Source organism: Otolemur garnettii, unplaced genomic scaffold (assembly GCF_000181295.1).
Source record: "Otolemur garnettii isolate 467f Iridium unplaced genomic scaffold, OtoGar3 scaffold00014, whole genome shotgun sequence".
Taxonomy (NCBI): Eukaryota; Metazoa; Chordata; class Mammalia; order Primates; family Galagidae; genus Otolemur; species Otolemur garnettii.
The window spans coordinates 18,261,236-18,281,555 of record NW_003852409.1 but is presented as its reverse complement, the minus strand read 5'-3'; the positions used below and the strand labels follow the sequence as shown (position 1 = coordinate 18,281,555).

At 44.0% G+C, this 20,320-nt stretch overlaps 1 protein-coding gene across 3 annotated transcripts in view; it reads left to right on the top strand.

Moving 5' to 3' along the window:
- TNC (tenascin C) overlaps positions 1–20,320 on the top strand; it is a 95,738-nt gene that overhangs the window by 35,551 nt on the left and 39,867 nt on the right. For all 3 annotated transcript variants that reach the window (XM_023510497.1, XM_023510499.1, XM_023510498.1), the window contains exons 5-13: positions 703–818; positions 1,584–1,740; positions 4,852–5,121; positions 6,555–6,740; positions 6,975–7,064; positions 9,796–10,059; positions 16,637–16,909; positions 17,837–18,109; positions 18,714–18,986. In XM_023510497.1, the coding sequence (XP_023366265.1) occupies positions 703–818; positions 1,584–1,740; positions 4,852–5,121; positions 6,555–6,740; positions 6,975–7,064; positions 9,796–10,059; positions 16,637–16,909; positions 17,837–18,109; positions 18,714–18,986 (1,902 nt within the window). The remainder of the gene's footprint in view (positions 1–702; positions 819–1,583; positions 1,741–4,851; positions 5,122–6,554; positions 6,741–6,974; positions 7,065–9,795; positions 10,060–16,636; positions 16,910–17,836; positions 18,110–18,713; positions 18,987–20,320) is intronic.

The following is a 20,320-nucleotide window of genomic DNA, read 5'->3' as shown; positions in this document are numbered from 1 at the left end:
ACAAGAAGTGGTAGAAGTGATACTTGAACTCTGGCAGTCCTGGAAGACTTATGCTCATAATCACTCTACTACCTGTTAATGGAGCTCATTGTTATTTTTTTTTTAAGTGGAAACTCTAGGGTGCAAGTTATTCCTTTATAAATTTAGTATCAGTATAATTACCGCCATATCCGAAAAACAAGCTGTGGCTGTAATTTGGCCTTTTCTTGCTTAGTAATGTAATAATAAGATTGGCTGCTATTTATTAAACTTGTACTATGTGCCAGGAGCCAGGCCCAGCAGTCTACAGGGAATATATCACTCAATCCTCGGTGCATTCCCTTGGAACACACAGATTTATTTACCTTCTTCTCTCAGGTGAAGAAATTGAGGCTCAGGACATATTGTGCAACATGCCTGCGGTCCCATTGATGATGATAATGGTAGAGCTTGGATTCTAGCCCAACTCTGTCTGATTCCAGCCTATGCTTATTTTAGGTTTATGGAATTGCCAATATTGAACCATCTGTTTTGTCCTAGTGTTAGTTTTTGGACTGCTTCCCAGTAGACTGCAGCCCAGAAGAACCTTCCAATTGACCCCAACTCTGGTTGTGAGCCCCAAGCATGGCAGGCATCCATTCAGGGTTTAGTGCAGTCATGGCTGTGTTGCCCCCACCACATACCTGTCCTATCCTTATGTCCTACGTGTGCTGCTTCTTACAGACTTGCCTGCACCTGAAGGCTTAAAATTCAAGTCCATCAAGGAGACATCAGTGGAAGTAGAGTGGGATCCTCTGGACATTGCTTTTGAAACGTGGGAGATCATCTTCCGGAATATGGTGAGGAGCACCAAGGGGCAGGTGTATTAGACCTCAAGGATCTAAAAGATGGTCAGAGTGTTCTGCAGACTTTTAGATCAACTTGATTTACTTAGCATTGGTGGAGGACAAGGCTCAAATGAGCATCTTATGTATTTGCATCTGTATTTTAAGTGATGTTGATTTTCCCCCAATTTTAAGCAGTCAGTGAGTATAGTCGTTAGGGCTGAGAGCCAACACCAAAAGAAGTTGTCTCAAGGCTTCAGTTGCCTCCCATCATCTCACATATCTTGACTCACAGGAAAAGAAGACATAGTCTCTTCCTCAGAATGCCTCCAGGCATAATTCTGATTTGAGCAACCCTTCTTTCCAGGGCCCAAAGTACATGTGAGGTAGGGAACCTGGGTTCTGAGTTCGAGCCAGGCTCTGCCACCATCTAGCTGTGTGACCTATGAGAACAATCACCCGACTTCTTGGCTGCAGGCCTCAGTCTGTCAAAGGAGGGACTGAGCCTGTGGCTTCAGAATTGCTTTAGCTCTCACACTCTGTAATTGGACCTGTATGTCAAAGGGGTCACTAGAGCTTCACAGGAGGGAGAAATGGACTTGAGAAATGTATTTATTATGTCTGGATACTCAGTACCTGACATACTGACCTTAAGCATTGTATGTGCTTAAGAATAGATGAGAGAATACAGGAGAAATGGATGAATGCAGAATGAATGAACTGTATAAACGGGGTGAATGGCACCTCCTCTACATCCACCAAGCTGCCTCTGTCTTTCAGAATAAGGAGGATGAGGAAGAGATCACCAAAAGCCTGAGGAGGCCAGAGACCTCTTACCGGCAAACCGGTCTAGCTCCTGGGCAAGAGTATGAGATATCTCTGCACATCGTGAAAAACAACACCCGGGGCCCTGGCCTGAAGAGAGTGACCACCACCCGTGAGTATCACCCTTGCTGCCATTTTGCAATGATGAAGTCGATTGTACCTCACAGCACCTGGTTGAAAAAGTGTCTTCTTATATAACATCAGTATCATTTAGCTCTGCTACATTTCAATAAAGCTTACAGGCAGTGGCCTAAAATAACAATTCTATAAGCTGGTGATTTGGAGTGGGGCTCGGTTGGGCAAATTGTCCATTCTTGAGTGAGCACACCCGTGCTTCTGTGTGGCCAAGGGGCTGGTTGGCCCAGGATGGCCTCAGCCGGGGGGAGGCTATCTGCTTCCCTTGGTCTCTCATCCGCCAGTATACTTGGTATGCTAGCCTGGGCTCATCCATGTAACTGCTGAGCGGGCTCAAAACCGGCATTATATCACTTCTGTCAAAGCAAATCCCAAGGCTGATTTTGTGTTTAGGCGATGGGTAAACGTTCATCTCTTGAAAAGGAGAGTTTCACAGAGACATTTCAAAGGGGCATGAATGTGGGAAGATAAATAATTGAAGTCATTGCAGGCTATCTACCACATTATCTAACTTGATATTAGCATCCCATTCTATGATAGAGGCAGGACGAATATTAATATCATATTTCAGGAGTAGAAATTGAGGATTCGAGAAGCTAAATCACTTTAACCATCACCATGTCGATAATTCTATCAGGGTCACAACTTTAAGCCAGGCTAAGTTCAATACACTTAACCCATTTACTGCCAGCCTGGACAATGCTCTGGTTATGTAGATGGTTGATTCCATGTCTTTAATAGAAACCTATAAGAAATTTCATTCAACACTAATGATGTCAGAACTTCTTGGAGTAGAATAGGATTTAGCACTAATAGATCATTCCATGGGGAAAAGATCTGAATTTGAAGGTGTTCTTCTGGCGAGCAAATTTTTAAAAAGAAAGAAAGAAAAAAATTTTGTGTTGCCATACAAGAAAACCTCTTCACATTCTTTAAGATAATGTCTCTGCCACCTCTTTAAGAAATTGACTTTTCTTGGCAAGGGGTTATTGGAAAAGTTAACCTTGTTGCCTCACGACAAGAAAGAACATCACACATTTAAATATTTGCACATCTTGCTTAGCTCAGAGCCAATTCATAGGATTTTCTCCTTCACAGGCGTTTTCCACCATCCCAACAACATCTGTCTGTGGTAGGTAGAAGGCACGTACCGACAGGAAAATATCATTAGCTCACCAGAAAGGCACAGAACAGATTAAGCAAATGCTTATTTGCCACAGAGGAGGCACACTGAAAATACGAAAGGCATTTTCTTTTCATCTGACCTTTTATTTTTAATCAAAATTTTGGGATTGGCTTTTTTATTTTCTTTATACTTCCAGTTAAATATCCCAACATTTAAAGTTTCATAATCACACCAACATTATGGGACAGATATTTACCTGTCCATTTTGATGATGTACTTGTATTTTTTTTTTTTTCATATTGAAAGGGCCTTACACCTGCAGTCCAAAACACATTTGGCTCCTTGACTCCTGCTTCTACCCAGAGGTTGCATTGTTCTATTTGGAACATGTAAATTTATTTGAAAGGCATAGTCATGTAAAGAAGAAAGAGCAATGGCTTCAGATCCGATCGGTCCTGAGAGTGAATTCCATCTTCACCATTCACCATTCACCATCACCTTAGTCCACTTCTTTAAGCCTCAGATCCCACATTGGAAAGTGGGTTTAGATTATCCTCCTTGTGGGGATATCACATGCTTGCCATGTGATAAGCCCAGAGCCCAGTTTCTGCTATTCAAGACACTCCGGCATCTCTGTGCCCTTGACTGAATCCCAATTTCTTTAATGAACAGGGCGTACGGGCAGTAGGAGCTAGAGTTTAGATGTTTGCTGGCTGCTGTGCAAATGTAGGCCCAGCGGCGTCAGGGGCAGGTTTTGTAGCATCGTTTTGTGTGCGTGCGCTTCGGTTGTTAAAGTAACTTGGAAAAGCATCATTTTTATTATGCATTTTACGAGCTTATGAGCTGAGACTGATATGTCAACCTCTAGACTTCAAAAGACAAACTCTGCATCTTTCCGACAGTCAGCTATGCAGTTCCTCCTTCTCAGTCCCTGCATAAAGCCAGATTCCTTTCCCTTGATAAGGTTTACTGAACAAATGCCGAAAACGTAAACTTCAGTATTAAAAAAGAAGCAGGAAGAAATATTTACTGAATGCCTAAGAGGTGCCTGGCTCTATGCTGGAGATTAAAAAAAGTCAAGGACTCACTGTCTGCATGGATGGATGAGTGACTCTATTTAAGTAGATTCAAACTGCAGAGAAATTCATTACAGAACAGTGATAAAGGTGCAATGTTAGAAGGCTCTGGAATGACAGTGGCAGCCATAGGGAGGGACTACGTGCTCACCTGGCAGCAGCAGGGGGAGAGAAGGCTTCCCTTGAGTGAGATTTTGAAGAATGAATACGTTTTTAGAGGTGGAGGGGCAATCTCAGGGAGCGACTAGGTGGTGACAAACAGCCCGTGCTGTGCTCCCAGCAGCTTGCTGTCAGAGTACCAAATGCAAAAGCAGACGGTCAGCAAAAGCCAAGAGGAGTATACAGATAGGCAAGGCCAGAGATAGCAATGACTTTCTTGCCTGAATTATTTTCATCAAAAAATAACTTCCCATACACGGTCAAGACTCTCTTTTCTATCTCTCTTTTCTGCTTCATAATTCTGATGGAAAAGTTTTTCTCCATTCAGAAAGTTTTGCCTAATTAAAAAGTCAGAGCACTAAGTCAATTATTTTTCAAATGAAGTAATTCCTAAACATGTTTCCCCAAATTATGAGAACAGTAATAATAATAATAACAGAAGAAGAATCATTTTTTTTCATGTGTCTGCCAAGTGTCAGGCTCTATGCTAGATGCTTTGCAAGCTTTATCCTCTTTAAATGTGAAAACAGAAATAAGAAACTTTGGAGATACCTGCCATTATCCCGCTTACCGTTTATCAAACAGGAAACTGAAGCTCAAAGGATTAAGTGATCAGCATACACCCAAATCTATGCCCCGGGGTCTAGAGGGCTCCAAGGCCTTCCCTCTGCTCAGGCCGTCACTGGCCCTGACCTCTGACACTGCTCTGTGCTCTGGAATCCCACAGGCTTGGATGCCCCCAGCCAGGTTGAGGTGAAAGATGTTACAGACACCACTGCTTTGATCACCTGGTTAAAGCCACTGGCTGAGATTGATGGGATTGAGCTGTCCTATGGCATCAAAGACGTGCCAGGTGACCGCACCACCATCGACCTCACAGAGGACGAGAACCAGTACTCCATCGGGAACCTGAAGCCAGACACAGAGTATGAGGTGTCCCTCATCTCCCGCAGGACGGACATGTCCAGCAACCCAGCCAAAGAAACCTTCACGACGGGTAAGAGGACTTTTCTTGTTAACAGCTACAGAAAAGGAAAAATTGAAAGATTTCATTCCACTCCATGTTGGGGTATCATCCAGGCTGATTTTACAGTAAGAAAAATAGAAGGGAATTTGCATTACTTTTTTTTTGGAGACAGTCTCACTCAGTTACCCTGGGTAGGGTGCATTGATGTCATAGCTCACAGCAACTTTAAACTCTTGGATTTAAGAGGTCTTCTTGCCTCAGCCTCCTGAATAGTTGGGACTACCGGCACTTGCCACCGTGTCCAACTAGTTTTGTCAGTAGAGTTGGGGTCTCATTCTTACTCAGGCTGGTCTCAAACTCCTAAGCTCAAGCCATCCACCAGTCTCAGCCACCAAAGAGTTAAGATTTCAGTCATGAGCCACCACACCCTACCTAATTTCCACTACCTTAAATTTAATTTTACAATATTATAGCATTGATTAATTAATTATCCAAAGAAAAAAAATACCCCAAATAATCTTCTGAAGTATCTTATTTTTGTCATGCATAGAAGATGTTGGTCTGATATTTCAAACAAAAGTTATGGTTAAAATAAATTCAAATAAGTATTTTAAAAATAGCATACAGTATATAGAAAAATAAATAACAAGGAAGCCACCTGACATTTTAGCCTATGCCATTATTTTATATAATATATATATACAGTTTTGTTTTGTTTTTTGAGACAGAGTCTCACTTTGTCTCCTTTGATAGAGTGCTGTGGTGTCATAGTTCACAGCAACCTCACTGTCTTGGGCATAAGTGATCCTCTTGCCTCAGCCTTCCACGTAGCTGGGGCTACAGGTGCCCCACAATGCCTGGCTATTTTTCAGAGATGCGGGTCTCACACTTTCTCAGGCTGGTCTCAAACTCCTGAACTCAGGCAATCCATCGGCCTCAGCCTCCCAGAGTGCTAGGATTACAGGTGTGAGCCACCACACCCAGCCCATGCCATTATTTTAAATGTACCAAGGCCAATTGTTCACTGAGCTCAGTAAGTACTGAATGAGTTATTAGAAATACAGTGATGAAATAGAGTAGACAAGTTCTTATGCTCATGAGCTTATTTGTAAGTATTCCCATTGTTCTATAAGCACAAAGTCTAAAAAATTCCACAAATGAGGGTGGCATGTATAGGAGATGGTGGGTTCAAACCCAGCCCCTGGCCAAAAACTGCAAAAAAAAAAGAGAGAGAAAAAAGAAATCCACAAATGAGTAATTTGTCACACATACCAATAATGGGGAGAGGTGGAAATCTGTAGTATTTGTTTAGATTTGTGCATCAGCTATGGAGACAGACAGTGTGGGGGCTATTTTCTCTCCAGAAGCAGATGCCCTTCATATGTCAGTTTGAATTGTCAAAGACTCCTGGTCTCCCAGTGCCTGGTATTTTCAACACAAATGTTCCTTCTTCTCCCAAACAGGCCTGGATGCTCCCAGGAATCTCCGACGTGTCTCCCAGACAGACAACAGTATCACCCTGGAATGGAGAAATGGCAAGGCAACCATAGACAATTACAGAATCAAGTACGCACCCATCTCTGGAGGTGACCACGCCGAGGTGGAGGTCCCGAAGAGCCAGCAAGCCACAACCAAAACCACACTCACAGGTGAACTCTGCATGCCTGATCCAGCCCCGCCCCAGGGCGTCCTCAAAGTGGTGGGCATCTGCTCCTGCTTGTCCCTGTTTGCACCTCCCCAGAGGGAAGTCAGTCCACTCTCTAGAACTTCCTCTCCCTGGGACTGCAACACATTAGTTCATAAAACGTTCCAGACACCAGTTACTATCCTCTGATGTGCTTTGCAGTTTCAGGCCAAATATCAACCTGCACATTCTCTCTCAGGTCTGAGGCCAGGAACTGAATATGGAATTGGAGTTTCTGCTGTGAAGGAGGACAAGGAGAGCAACCCAGCCACCATCAATGCAGCCACAGGTGAGGCACACCTGGGACTACCGCTGCCTCTGAGCTGGCACTGGGCAAACAAGACAGGCCAGTGAGGCCCATGCCTGTAAAAAAAAGAGAAAGGAGGAGTTCAGAGGAGGAAGAGACCTGTAGGACCCTCTAGCCCAGGTGTCTAAATCCAATTGTGAAATTAGCATGGCCCACCCAAATGATGCCAGCACAGGAAAGGGCACAGGGTTTTGTTCTTGTTGTTTTAAGAATAATAGGAACCTGGCTTTATAAGAAATCCACAAACATTTTTAAGTCAATAACCAATTCCATTTTGTAATAAACCACTATCTATCAAAACACATCTGGGGGGTTGTCTCTAAGGAAACACTTAATTTTGTACCCTGGTGAAGTACATCATAAGAGATGGTACCACAGTTAAAGCCAGCCCTGCTTTTCTGCATTGCATCCTGCAGCTGTGGTCTTAGGGTAAGGATGGTTTGAGGCTATTGATTCTTTGCTCAAAAATTTTTTTTGTTGGAAGATTTGCACTGAAAAAAGAAAACTCTTCCCTCTGCCTCTGCCTTTACCTGCCCCCAGGGACTATGAGTAAGAGGAAGGCTGGTGTGTAAAGAGAACATAGATCATGCTTCATTGAGCTTCTAGAGTCCGCAGGATCCAGCGCTGGGCTCTCACACACATATTCTATTTTTATTGTTTTTGTTGTTGTTGGTCTTTTGAATTTAAGATAATTGGAGATTCACATGCAGTTGTGAGAAATCACATAGAGATATTTCCCAGTACCCTTCACCCAGTGTCCCCCAAGGGTAACCTCTTGCAGAAATACAGAACAATATCACAACTGGAAAAATTGACGTTGATACAATCTATCCACTTTATTCAGATTGCACCTGTGTTTCCTGCACTCATTTGTGTGTGTGTGTGCAATTTAGTTCTAAGCAATTGTACCATATATGTCAGTTTGTGAATTCCCCACTGGAGTGAACACAGAATGGTCCCAACACAAGAATTCCACAGTGACCCTTTACAGCCACCTCCCTCCTTACCCCTCAGGCTGACCTCTGGCATTCACTAAGGGTCTGTTCCTCATCACTAGAGTTTTGCCATTTCAAGAATGCAGCATAAATGGAATCCTGCATGTTGTGGTCCCTTTGAACCACTGGAACAAAAATAGCTCAGACTGAGGAACTTATAAATAGAAGAAATTTATGTCTCACAGTTCTGGAGGTTGGGATTTTCGAGATTAAGGCACTGACAGATTCAGTGTCTGGTGAGGGCCTGTCTTCTGGTTCACACAGGGCAATCTTTATGCAGTGTCCTCACAGAACAGAGGGATAAGGGATCTCTCTGGGGTGTCTTTATAAGGATTCCAATCCCATGCAGGAGGGCTCCCAAAGGTTCCCATATCCAAGTACCATCCCATTGCACAGACTAGATATCAACATATAAATTTAGGAGGACACAGATATTCAGTCCAGAGCAATACAGGATGTACGTGAGTCACTATGAAAGTTTTGAGATAGACTATGTTCATTATTTCACTTCCAAGAAAAACAGCATCTTTTCTGATTCACACATGCAAGTTTCAACTTGCTTAGCTTATCGGTGTTGCTGGGAAGGCTTCAATTATTTCCATCTGGTTGGATTTTGCATTTCTTTTTTTTTTCTTTTTTTTTATTAGATCATAATTGTGTACATTAATTCTATCATAGGATACAATGTGTTGCTTCCATATACAGTTTGAAAACCTCTCATCCAACTGGCTAACATAGCCATCGTGTCTTTCTCATAATTGTTATGTTAAGACATTTTATATTCGACCTTTAGACAAATTCACATGTACCCTAATAGGATAAATTATAGGCGTGATCCCCACAATATCATTCTCTTTCCCCATCCTCCCCCATCCTCTTCTCTCCCTCTCCCCTTTCCCCATAGTCTTGGACTCCATTTGGATTATAGCTTTCCTAAGATAGCTAACAATTAGTTTCATAGTAGTGTTGAGTACATTGGATACTTTTTCTTCCATTCTTGAGATACTTTGCTAAGGAGGACATTTTCCAGCTCCATCCATGTAAGGATTTTACATTTCTTGACTTTTGAGTATCTCAAAACTTTCTTTTTTTTTTTTTTTTACAGAGCCTCAAGCTGTCCCCCTGGGGAGAGTGCCATGGCATTACAGTTCACAGCAACCTCCAACTCCTGGGCTCAAGCGAGTCTCCTGCCTCCGCCTCCCAAGTAGCTGGGACCGTAGGCGCCCGCCACAACGCCCGGCTATTTTTTGGTTGCAACCGTCATTGTTGTTTGGCGGGTCCGGGGTGGGGATTCGAACCCGCCACCTTAGGTGTACGTGGCTGGTGCCTTAGCCGGTTGAGCTATAGGCGCCGAGCCTATCTCAAAACTTTCATAATGATCTGTAACCATTTGAGACTGGCTTTTGTCCTTTAGCCTAATTCTGCTGATATCCATCTAAATTATTTCTTGTATCAGTAGTCTGTTGTTTTTAAGTGGTTTTAATTGAATAGTATTTTATGGCACGGTTGTAGGTTGTATCACTACATTATTTTTCATCCTGTAAACATCCAACAAGGACTATTCCACAAAGGTGGACATGGAGACTCCAAGAGGTGAATCTCCTGTAGCCCCACAGTCCCTCCACGATGGACCCAAGATTCCAGCCCAGCATTGATCGCAGGAGCAGTCCGACCTCATAGTCTGAAGAGTTTTCATTTCTTCTCTGTTTTCCTCCCAGATTTGGATGCGCCCAAGGACCTTCGGGTTTCTGAAACCACAGACACCAGCCTGAACCTGCTGTGGAGGGCACCGCTGGCCAAGTTTGACCGCTACCGCCTCAGCTACAGCCTGCCCACTGGCCAGCTGGTGGAGACGCAGCTTCCCAGGAACACCACTTCCTACGTGCTGAGGGATCTGCAGCCAGGGCAGGAGTACACTGTCCTCCTGACAGCCGAGAAGGGCAGGCACAAGAGCAAACCTGCGCGGGTGAAGGCAATCACCGGTGAGTTGGCCCTGAGGGCCTTCCAAGCCCTCCGTTGACTCCCGGGTCTGCAGGTTGCCTCGGCCAGGCTGTCCTCAAGGGAGGGGCCAGATGGGAAAATGCTGCTTTCTCCACCCAGGAAGGCCTTAAACACCACCATGAAAGCTGCTTGCTTATCTTTCCCGTGTAGGGCTTTTCCTCCTGTCAATAGCGGTTTTCAAATATTTCTTCCTAGGAGAAACTTAACGCACCAGGGCTGGTGTTTGTCCTTGTGTCTTTTGTTTTATTGAGTGTTCTACAGAATCTCTTAAGTTGCTTCTTGTTTATTTCCCTCCTTAAACCTAATAATTTATTTACTTTTTCTTTGATTTCTTTGTAAAGATGACCAAGACGTTGGTGACAATTCCTTGGTGATTTTCCATGAAATGTTTTTATTCCAGGTCTTTTGCTTCCTGCCCAGGTTACCCCTGGAAAGTCACACATGAGCCTCTGAGACTTCCTCAGTGCCTTTCTCATTTTCTCTTTGCTCTCAGTTGTGAAGAGGTAAACCTGGTTTTTCTGAGCTGACAGCTTGACCCTGACCTCCAATGTCCCTTCTAGCCCAATCCTGCTGGCTGAACCTGCTGCTGTGTTTCCTCGGTGTCTAAACTGAAGAAATAGTCGGTGGGAGGGAAAGATTTCTTCCTTTATGAAAAATATGTACATGCTCTTTTAGCCACCCAATATTCAAAATGTATAGGAGGAAAATACTCCTTCTCCAAGGTTTGGCAAGTAATATTCTTTACTTCTATTCAGTAATTAGTAAGCACATATTGAGTATCTACTGAATACATCATACTGTGCTGATATTTGAGGAGCATCAAGTCACGAAGTCAGTATCATTGTGTTGACTCATGCGGTCCTGCTCACACGCTCACCGTCCTTGGGGAAGGCTAAATATTCAGAATGTTGGCGTGTAATCAAGAGAAATGAGTGATTGGGGGAAAGAGAAGCAGCTAGTGAAGGTGTCACGGCAGAGATGTCACACAGCTGAACCCTGATACACTGGAAATTTGAAAATTTGGAAATGCTTAAAGAGTCTTTTTCTCTCACACATATCTTCCATTGTGTATAATGGAAATTTCAAGTAATAGTCACTTAAGATAGAGATTGGTTTGCTCTTTTGTAAAATCTATCTGGAGTTCGGTGGCTCAGTGATAGCATAGTAGTTCCAAAGTGTCAGGGACCTAGGCCCACTCTTTTCATGTGACAGTTCTTAGCCCTGGCCTTGCATTCCCAAAGTCACCTGAATGTCACAGCATGGCTGCTGCAATACAGCCATCACATCTGTGTTCTTCACTTTTAGATTCTCTTGCATTTCAGTTAATAAAACACTATAACCATGTTCTGTGATAAGTTCTGGGACTGCTGGAGCAATGAGGACAGGTCTTTGATTCCAGGGAACAACCCTCTAGTCAGCAGACACCAGTGCAACACTGTTTGCTATGACTGGAGTCTCTGTGTCCACCTTTGTAGACTAGTTCCAGAGGGTACAGCCGGGGCACAGGGACACTGGATCTAATCTCAGAGAATCAGGAATAACTTAAAACGGGCAGATGCTTTGCACAGAGACGTAAGAAGCAAAACAGAACTGTATTGCAGAATACGTAAAGGCATCTGGCCTTGGTAAGCATGTGGGGTAAGAGAAAACAGGAACAGTGAGTGCTCTCAGGCAAAGGAACCACATGGCCCTGGGTCCTGACATGACGCCAAGTGGCAGGTTCAACCCTCAGAAGAAAGGAACTCCCACCTGCATTGCTAGACTTTTGATAGCAAAAGCCTACTTTGTCTGTGGGGTTCATGGAAAAGACTGGGAATCAGTGGCCCCAAAGCATTTTTCCTTGGGAATTTCATGGCTCTTACCATAGGTGGGGCAGCCTTTTCCTCAAAGCAGAACCATATTCAAATTATGCAGAACCAGGCCACCATCTCATCTGAAATAAGGTCCAAAGACCTTCCCGCAGACACAGGGCCTTACAGAATAGGGCCCTCTCCTCTCTGACCTCTGCTCCCCCAGGTGTGCCTTTGCTCATTTCACTGTGGTCACCCTGGCCTTGCAGCTCTGTAAGCATGTAGGCCTGCCTACACATTTGGGTCCTGGCATGTGCTGTTCCTGCCCCCTAGACACCGCTCTTGTCCCCATTCTTTATAGGGCATTCTCCTTTGTTTCATTCAGCTCAAGTGCCATCTAAATCGCAGGGCCTCTCTGTCAGCCTAGAATGGCCCCTCCATGCTGGGGGCCCTTCTGGTGTTCTAGAGTTTCTCCTGACACTTACTTGCCTTGACATGAGGCAGCACATCTTAGTTTATCACCTATGGCCTTGTCTCACACCACGGGGCAGAATGTAAAGACCGTCTCCTTCATCTGCCGCCTCACCCCAGGCCCTGGACATTGCTAAGCATGTGACATGAGCTTCATGAGTGTCTGGGACCCCGGCTATAGTGAAGTCCCCATTTCCATCCTGTCCTTCCACCTATGTGTTAACAGCCCAGTTCTCTCCCTTAAGGCTAAGGGAAAAGAAAAGAAGAGAAATTATTTCCCTAGAAAGTCTTCAATTCAGCTTAATTTAGATAGAAAAGGAAAGAAGGAAGAAAGAAGGAGGGGGAGGAAGGAAAGTACTACTGTCTGGTACATTTAAAAAAAAAAAACAGTGCATGACAGGCATTTTTTCCTTCCCTCCCCGTCCCCTCTTCCCTATCCTTTTTGCTTTCTCTCTGGTTTTTTATTCTGATCAAACCAACTAGACCTTGATTAAGGTCAAGGCCATGAATGTGCTGTGTGGAATAAGGGATATAAAGAAGGGGCGATAGACAGAAACACAAAACCAGGAAAGCATCGTTCCACAGAGCATAAGCCTTGATGGTGACAACCTGGCAATTCGGATGAATTTTGGAAGCAGACAGGGGGAATTTTGTTTTTAGTCAACAGCCACAGGCAATAAAGAGCATTTTGCTTTGATTTGCCATACTGATTTTCTCATGGAGCAAACTGGAATTTATTCAAATATTTATCCACCCAACAAATATTTACTTCTTACCTACTGTGGGGCAGGCAGTGATTGTGTGTAGAACAGAAAGTTCTGCTCTGTGCTCAAGAAATGATGCACATTGCAACAGGAAAGAGGAGAACAACATGAAATTATGTCAGTGTTGCTCATCTGCTATAGCGGGGCTTGCGAGAGGCGGCGGGAGCACAGACGCAGGTCCCCAACACAGACCTGAGCAAAGGAATGAAGAGCATCAAAGAAGGGTTTTTTGGAAGAAGTGATGCTTGGCTGAGTCCTGGAAAAGTTAAAGGAGTTGAGCAAATGGACACTGCCAGCAGGCGGGACAGCATCCGAAAAAGTCAGACATCGGTGAAATGCAAGCTGCACTCCCTACCCAATAGAGCAGAAGAGAGGAGGTTATGAGGCTAGACATGTCATCAAAGAGTCTGCAACAGGCCACGAACATCATGCTAAGGGACTTGGCTCCATCCTTGACAGTTACAAAGAGTCTGAAAGTTTTAAGGCAGGCAAAGCTTTTCACTTCAAATGTCTTATCTCTATAGCATGAGGCTGGAATGTCTTAATCTGCCCTTTGGGGTCATCAGCCCAGAATCTGACTATCCTCCTGCTGTTGGAGTCATCCTTTTTCCCATAAGTGAACAGTAGATGTGGGTTCCTCATCAGCACTTGACAATTATCCATCTACAAGATGGCAGAGATCTAAAGACTTAATGCTGGCACTGCCACAAATCCAGAACTCCCTGCAGCCCAGCTGCTTAGCCTACCATAAGCACAGAAATGGAATTTGGAAATTCTGATTTCCAGACCCACTGACATTGCTCAGAGGGTAGATTCCAGTAGACAGCTGTAAGGAAAAGACAACAGTCTTTTCATAAAGAAATGCCAAGAAATTCAGTGTGGAACTGTACAGTGGAAACACTTGGCTTCTGGGGCGGTAAGCCCACGAGGATGTCATTTGCTGTTGACAAGTAGAGTCAGCATTCACGCAATGCCCCTGGGTTGCCACCTCAGCTATTGTCTGGTGTATTTTTGCTCATATTATCCCTTTCCTTTCATAATGCTTACCCTGCACCTTTTAATTTACTGCTGATTTTATTTGTGGAAGTGACACCTTTTTACTTATTTGGTTAGCATTTGTTTAGTGAAGGGATCTGGGTGGTGGAGAATAGAGAACTCTGCTACAGACATCGCCACAGCACTGCCTCTCTAGGTGATAAACCAATGCTCTTTTCTGATTTACCTTAAAAAAAGAAGTGTCAGAATCTCCATGAATTTTGGTGGAAATATCAACACCATGGCTATTATTACACACATTTACCAAACAATATGATATTATGTGAAAGTTACTCTACCGGGTGTATGAACAGATGAAGCAGGATGTGAAAGGCATTGTGTGTATCAGTGATATTTGATGGAGCCGATTACAATAGATGAGCTGATTCTTACCAGGAAGAAACATTTCCACTTTGCGTCTTCTCTCTCCGTCCAGCTCTACTAGAACAGCTTAAACCCTGAGGCACCTCCTCCCTCCCTCAGTTACCTTGGTACCTGCAATTTCTTTTATGGAAAATATGTTTCATGTTAATACCCATAATTAGAGATAAGGCATAAAACATAAGATACCTTCAGAGGAAAGACATAATTCATGCAATGGGGCGAGTTGGCACTGTCAGATCAGTTCCTGACAAGTGGCTTTGGACAGCCCAGGTGAAAAAGAGGAAAGTGGATAATGAGGGGAGCTGAGGAACCAGAGGAATGATTTCATGGTTTGCTTTGACTTGTTTTTGTCCTGAATCTCTTCATGCATCAGGACTGCTGGGGCACTTAAGGACAAGCTTCTGCATTTAGTTGTGCTTAAATTCCAAGGTCAAGATTATAATTGTTATGACTAGGGACACTTCTCCTGACCCCACACTAGCCAGTAGTTTAAAACTAACTGATTATCTGCTCTTTCCCCAAATCTAGATACCTTGCTTTGAGTTTGAGGTCTTCTTTTTCCCATAGAGACTATGTTAGGTGGCTAAGAACTGCTATGGAGCCTTGAGTGTGAGCTTCAGGATGTGAATTTGGGTTAAACGAGGCATTCATACACCACAGTTCAAGACCACACATTGTAAACATTTTCCATAAAGGGAATATTTTAGACCTTGCAGGCCAGACAGTTTTTGTCCCAATTACTCAGCTATGCCCTTATAGCACAAAAGTAGCCACCAACAATTTGCAAGTAAGGAGGTGTGGCTATGTTCTGATAGAACATTATTTATGGCACCAAAATTTGAATTTTGTAATGTGCATGAAACATGTAATATCATTCTTCTTTGGTCTTATTTCTTACCAATCTGTTAAAAATGTAAAAGCCAGCATCTGCTTGCTGACTACCAAAATAGGCAGCAGGCCAGATGTGGGCCTTAAGTCGTAGCCTATAGACTTCTGTTATAGATCAAACAACATTGGAAGGAATAGAAGCTTTGTCAATAAAACAGTAGGAAGAATTTTCCCCAGAACTTGGAAAAGTCTGAATTAAATAGATTCTAAATAAGAAATGTTTTCTCCACTGAAAGCGTATCCTCAATCAAATGGCAAGCTAAGATTTCACTGGAACGGACGTGGAGAACTCATTTGAAATGAGCAGCAATATGAGGCTTAAATAGAAAATATTTAAATTTTAAAATTTTAAAATATTTTAAATATTTCTTTTTAATGAAATAAAGGCAGTGCATGCTCTCTTATTCGCAGGATCCATTTTCAAAGTAATCCTTTTCTTCCTAGGTTATGTGAAGTCCACTTAAGCTGAGCCCTGGGCAAATTATCCCTCCAGGGGCAGATTTAGACAAGTTGAATTTTTACTGAATTTTATGTGTACAGGAGATAAAGAGGATGCATTCAATTTTATTAATAGTTGAGCTTATAAGATCTGTCCTCCCCTGGCCTCAGTCTTTCCTTCTATCCAATAAAAATAAGTTTTTTAAGGAGTCATCACCTTCCTCCATTCAGCCTTCCTAGTACCGTGTTAATTTATTTCTGATCTTTATTAAAGTTGTCTGTGTAAATCGATTTGAATCCTAGAAACTGACAACATCCAAATATAAACTATAAAATTACCTTCTAGAGGATACCGAGGCAGCATTAAAAAGAAGGAATCCAATTGTCTCAATTTGTCTAAACATAGAGAAGACCAGGCAGCTCAGACCAAGACCCCAGGAACAGCTAAGGGCCACCCCTTACGATGGGAGACACTTTGAAAAATGGAAAGTGAAGCCGAGAGCATCACTAATGTAGATCTGTAGAGTTTTCTGAATCTGCAGGACACTGGTCAATAGAGAAATATTGTTCCCAAAAGACAAACTCAAACATGGAGGAGACAGAGCAAGCCCCACACCGGCTCTCTGCTGCTGTTCCATCGGGATAGCCCAGCAGGGGCCGTGAGCAGCACATAGCCCTCTGGCTCCCGCCACCTTTCAGCACTGGCACTGGATTTGCTGTTTTTGGATTCTCCGAAGCCAAGTGTTTTGGGTACTAGTTTAACCGACCCCATCTCTGTCATTATTCAGAACAAGGCCCTGAACTGGAAAACCTCACCGTAACTAACGTTGGCTGGGATGGCCTCAAACTCAACTGGACTGCACCTGACCAGGCCTATGAGCACTTTGTCATCCAGGTGCAGGAGGCCAACACGCTGGAGGCCAGCCAGAACCTCACGGTGCCCGGCAGCCTCCGGGCAGTGGACATCCCCGGCCTCAAGGCTGCCACCCCTTACAGAGTCTCCATCTATGGGCTGATCCGGGGCTCTAGAACACCAGGGCTCTCTGCTGAGGCCTCCACAGGTACCCCTTCCCTTCCTATCTCCAGCTTCTGTTTTTCCCAACAGGAAATCGCTTGTGGATACTCAGACACAGCTAGCTTCTCTCTCTTTATTTCCTTTTCCTCCTTTGAGACAGTGTCTCACTCAGTCATCCTTAGTAGTATGCCTTGGTGTCATAGTTCACAGCAACCTCAAACTCCTGGGCTCAAGCAATTTTTACACCTCAGCTTCCCAAGTAGCTGGGACTTCAGGTGCCCACCACTAAGCCCAGCTAGTAGAGATGGGGTCTCCTCTCACTCAGGCTGGTCTTAAACTCCTGAGCTCAAGTGATCCATCTTCCTCGGCCTCCCAGAGGGCTGGGATTATAGGCGTGCACCACTACTCTTGGCCCAGTTTTGGAATGGACTTATTCTGTCACAGGTTATATTGCAATGGGGTCCAATAATGGAGAGCCAGGCCATCATCAGGTTACACACCTCCCAGGCCACTCTTAACACGTAAGTCAGCGGTTCTCAAGCTGTGCGTCACAACCTCTTTGTAACAACGGAAATACATTATGGCATTAGGAAGGTTGAGGAGCACTGCTCTAAGTAAATGACCCCCTTTGGAGCTGTGCAGAGCCCAGTCTGGTTGGGGTGTACATGCAGCTCCTGTGGAGGGGGCTTTTCACTCTATAAACAGGCCCCATATCTTAAGGGCCATTAAGGCACTATATTGAAAGGGGTAAAATGTACAATTAAGGCAATACTTTAATAAGACAAGACAACAAAAAATTTCCCACACCTCTTCCTCTTTGTTCTATTTCTGAAATTTAGGAAGTTGCATGATGCATGTTAATCTAAAGAAAGCCATCCTTTTGAAGCAATATAAAGCTGATTTTTTGTGCTAAATATTCCTTGGATCTTGACATATGTTTTCACCACTAAACTAGTTCTTTGTCCTTCTCCAGGAGAAACTCCTAATTTGGGAGAGGTCACGGTGTCCAAGGTGGGCTGGGATGCCATCAGAGTCAACTGGACAGCTCCAGAAGGGGCCTATGAGCAGTTTTTCATTCAGGTGCAGGAGGCTGACACAGTAGAGGCAGCCCAGAACCTCACTGTCCCAGGACAACTGAGGTCTGTGGACCTGCCCGGGCTCAAAGCAGACACTCATTATACTGTCATCATCCGTGGGGTCACTCAGGACTTCAGCACAGCCCCCCTCTCTGTTGAAGTCTCTACAGGTATTCCATATCAGTTCACTAACTTGCTTCATCCTTATTCTCTCTACTCAGGAGGAATCAGAGCTCTTCCTTGCCCTAAACTGGGTTCAGCCCCTACCACATTGGGGAAATACCCGTGAATCATCCCTGCTTCTTCCTAAATGCCACATCCCTTATTTGGCCAAGTCCTAGTTGAAGCCCAGTCCCATGGAAAATTCCACCTACTCTTCCTTTACAAAAGTGAGAGATGGCTTTTCTTTCAAAGCAAGTTTTGGTCATAATATCTATAAAGTTGGAAAGCACAACTTGAAAGCGAAAACAGAAGAAGAGACAAAGGCTCTGAGCTCATTTTAAGAACACGAGAGGACTCCCCAAAGCCCTATTTGTATGTCAAGAATGGATGCTGTGAACAATTCCTAAAACTAGCATTTATTCCCAGAGGCTAAACAGAAAAATCTGGCTTCAGTGCCAACAATTAGAGGGCAGGCACCACCTGCTATAAATCACGTCCCCATAATGAACACTAACCAAGCAGCATTCCCGGTCTCAGCCAGAATCCATCTCACCTGAATCCGGAGTGCATTTGCCTTTTTCAGTAACTCAGCAACTCTGTGTCCTTATGCAGAGGAAGTTCCAGATCTGACAAACCTCACAGTGACCGAGGTTAGCTGGGATGCCCTCAGAATGAATTGGACCACACCGGATGACACCTATGACCAGTTTATCATTCAGGTCTGGGAGGCTGACCAGGTGGAAGAGCCCCGCAGTGTCACAGTTCCTGGCAGCCTGCGCTCCGTGGAAATCCCTGGCCTCAGGGCTGGCACTCCTTACACAATCACCCTGCGTGGCAAGGTCAGGGGCCACAGCACGCAAGCCCTTGCTGTGGAGGTCACCACAGGTATACAGCCCTCCCCCAAGACCAGAGGCACGATATGAGCCAACCTGATATAGAGAAAACTCCCCATGGGGCAGAATGAATATCTCACTCAGGAAGGTCTGGGTTGGAATTTCTCCTTAAATCTTCTTGGGCATCTTACTTAGCCTACTGAGCCTTCTTTCTTCATTTCTGAATCAGAAATAATCCCCCTACTTCAGAAAACTGTCATGAGTGATCATTGATTGAGCTAACGGATGTGAGTGCTTAGCTAAGGGTCCATCGTGTACAAAGTACTGAATAGTGAACATCTAAATTTATCATGTAGCAACAGATAACAGAATTATAAAAGATAGCACAAGCAATAGGGCTGTGGCAGCACAGGATAGGACTAGAATGTCTAGAGAAACCTTATCACAGTTGGCCTCAGAAGCACTAGCTAATAGCCAACTTAGAGGCAGCTTTCTGCATAATAACCTTTGGAAATGATATAGTCATCTTCTGCTGAAATTATCCAAATCTGTCTTCTGAACAGATATTCAAAGCAAGGACATTGATTAGAAAAGATAGCCATGTTTGATCCCAGTGTTTTTTATTCAGTGTAGGGAGAATATAAACAAATCATATCAGTTTGGACCCCGGAAATACGTTGCTCCATCTGTTACAGAAAACTGCGTGCTGTACGTGAGGCTTCTAGAAATAGCTTCAAAAGGGAGCTGTGGGTGAATGGGCCAAATATTTGGTAATAGGATTCTTATGCTGTGCCCTAAGCCTATTCCCTTCTCTGTACATTCTGTATATTGATAATGCCACCCAAATCACCTAATTCAAATTATTTTTCTTGCCCACATATAATATAAATTTGGTCGCTGCTAGAAACTTCTCACAATTCCAAAAATAAGAAAGGTGATGTTTTAATATGCTCCAGCTGGCTGGGCTATTGCCCTGTGTTTTCTGGAGTATCATCAGTCCAAACAAGAGCAAAAAGGGGCCTTTGAGGATGTGCGCTCTGGGTGCAGGACACTTTATCGATAACCCTACTGTCTGAAAATTTCTATTGTGAGCTGTAAACTCCTTTTGCAAATGAAATCTTCCTACTGTGTGACAGATGAGCCACCAGCTGCTCTTGGTGAGCTCAGGAAGAGGGGGATACCTGCGTCTCTGACCCCAACACACTTTAGAAAAGCACCAGATCTTGGTGGAACCTGTTTTGAAAACAGCCCCTCTAACAGAACGAGGCAGCTCAGGTTCTCACCGTGCACTGAATCCTGGGGTGTCCAAGAACAAGTATCTATCTCCTGTGTTTTCTTGATTGGAATCCCTGTAGATATTTTCTTCCCTGACTTGTGATCTGTGGT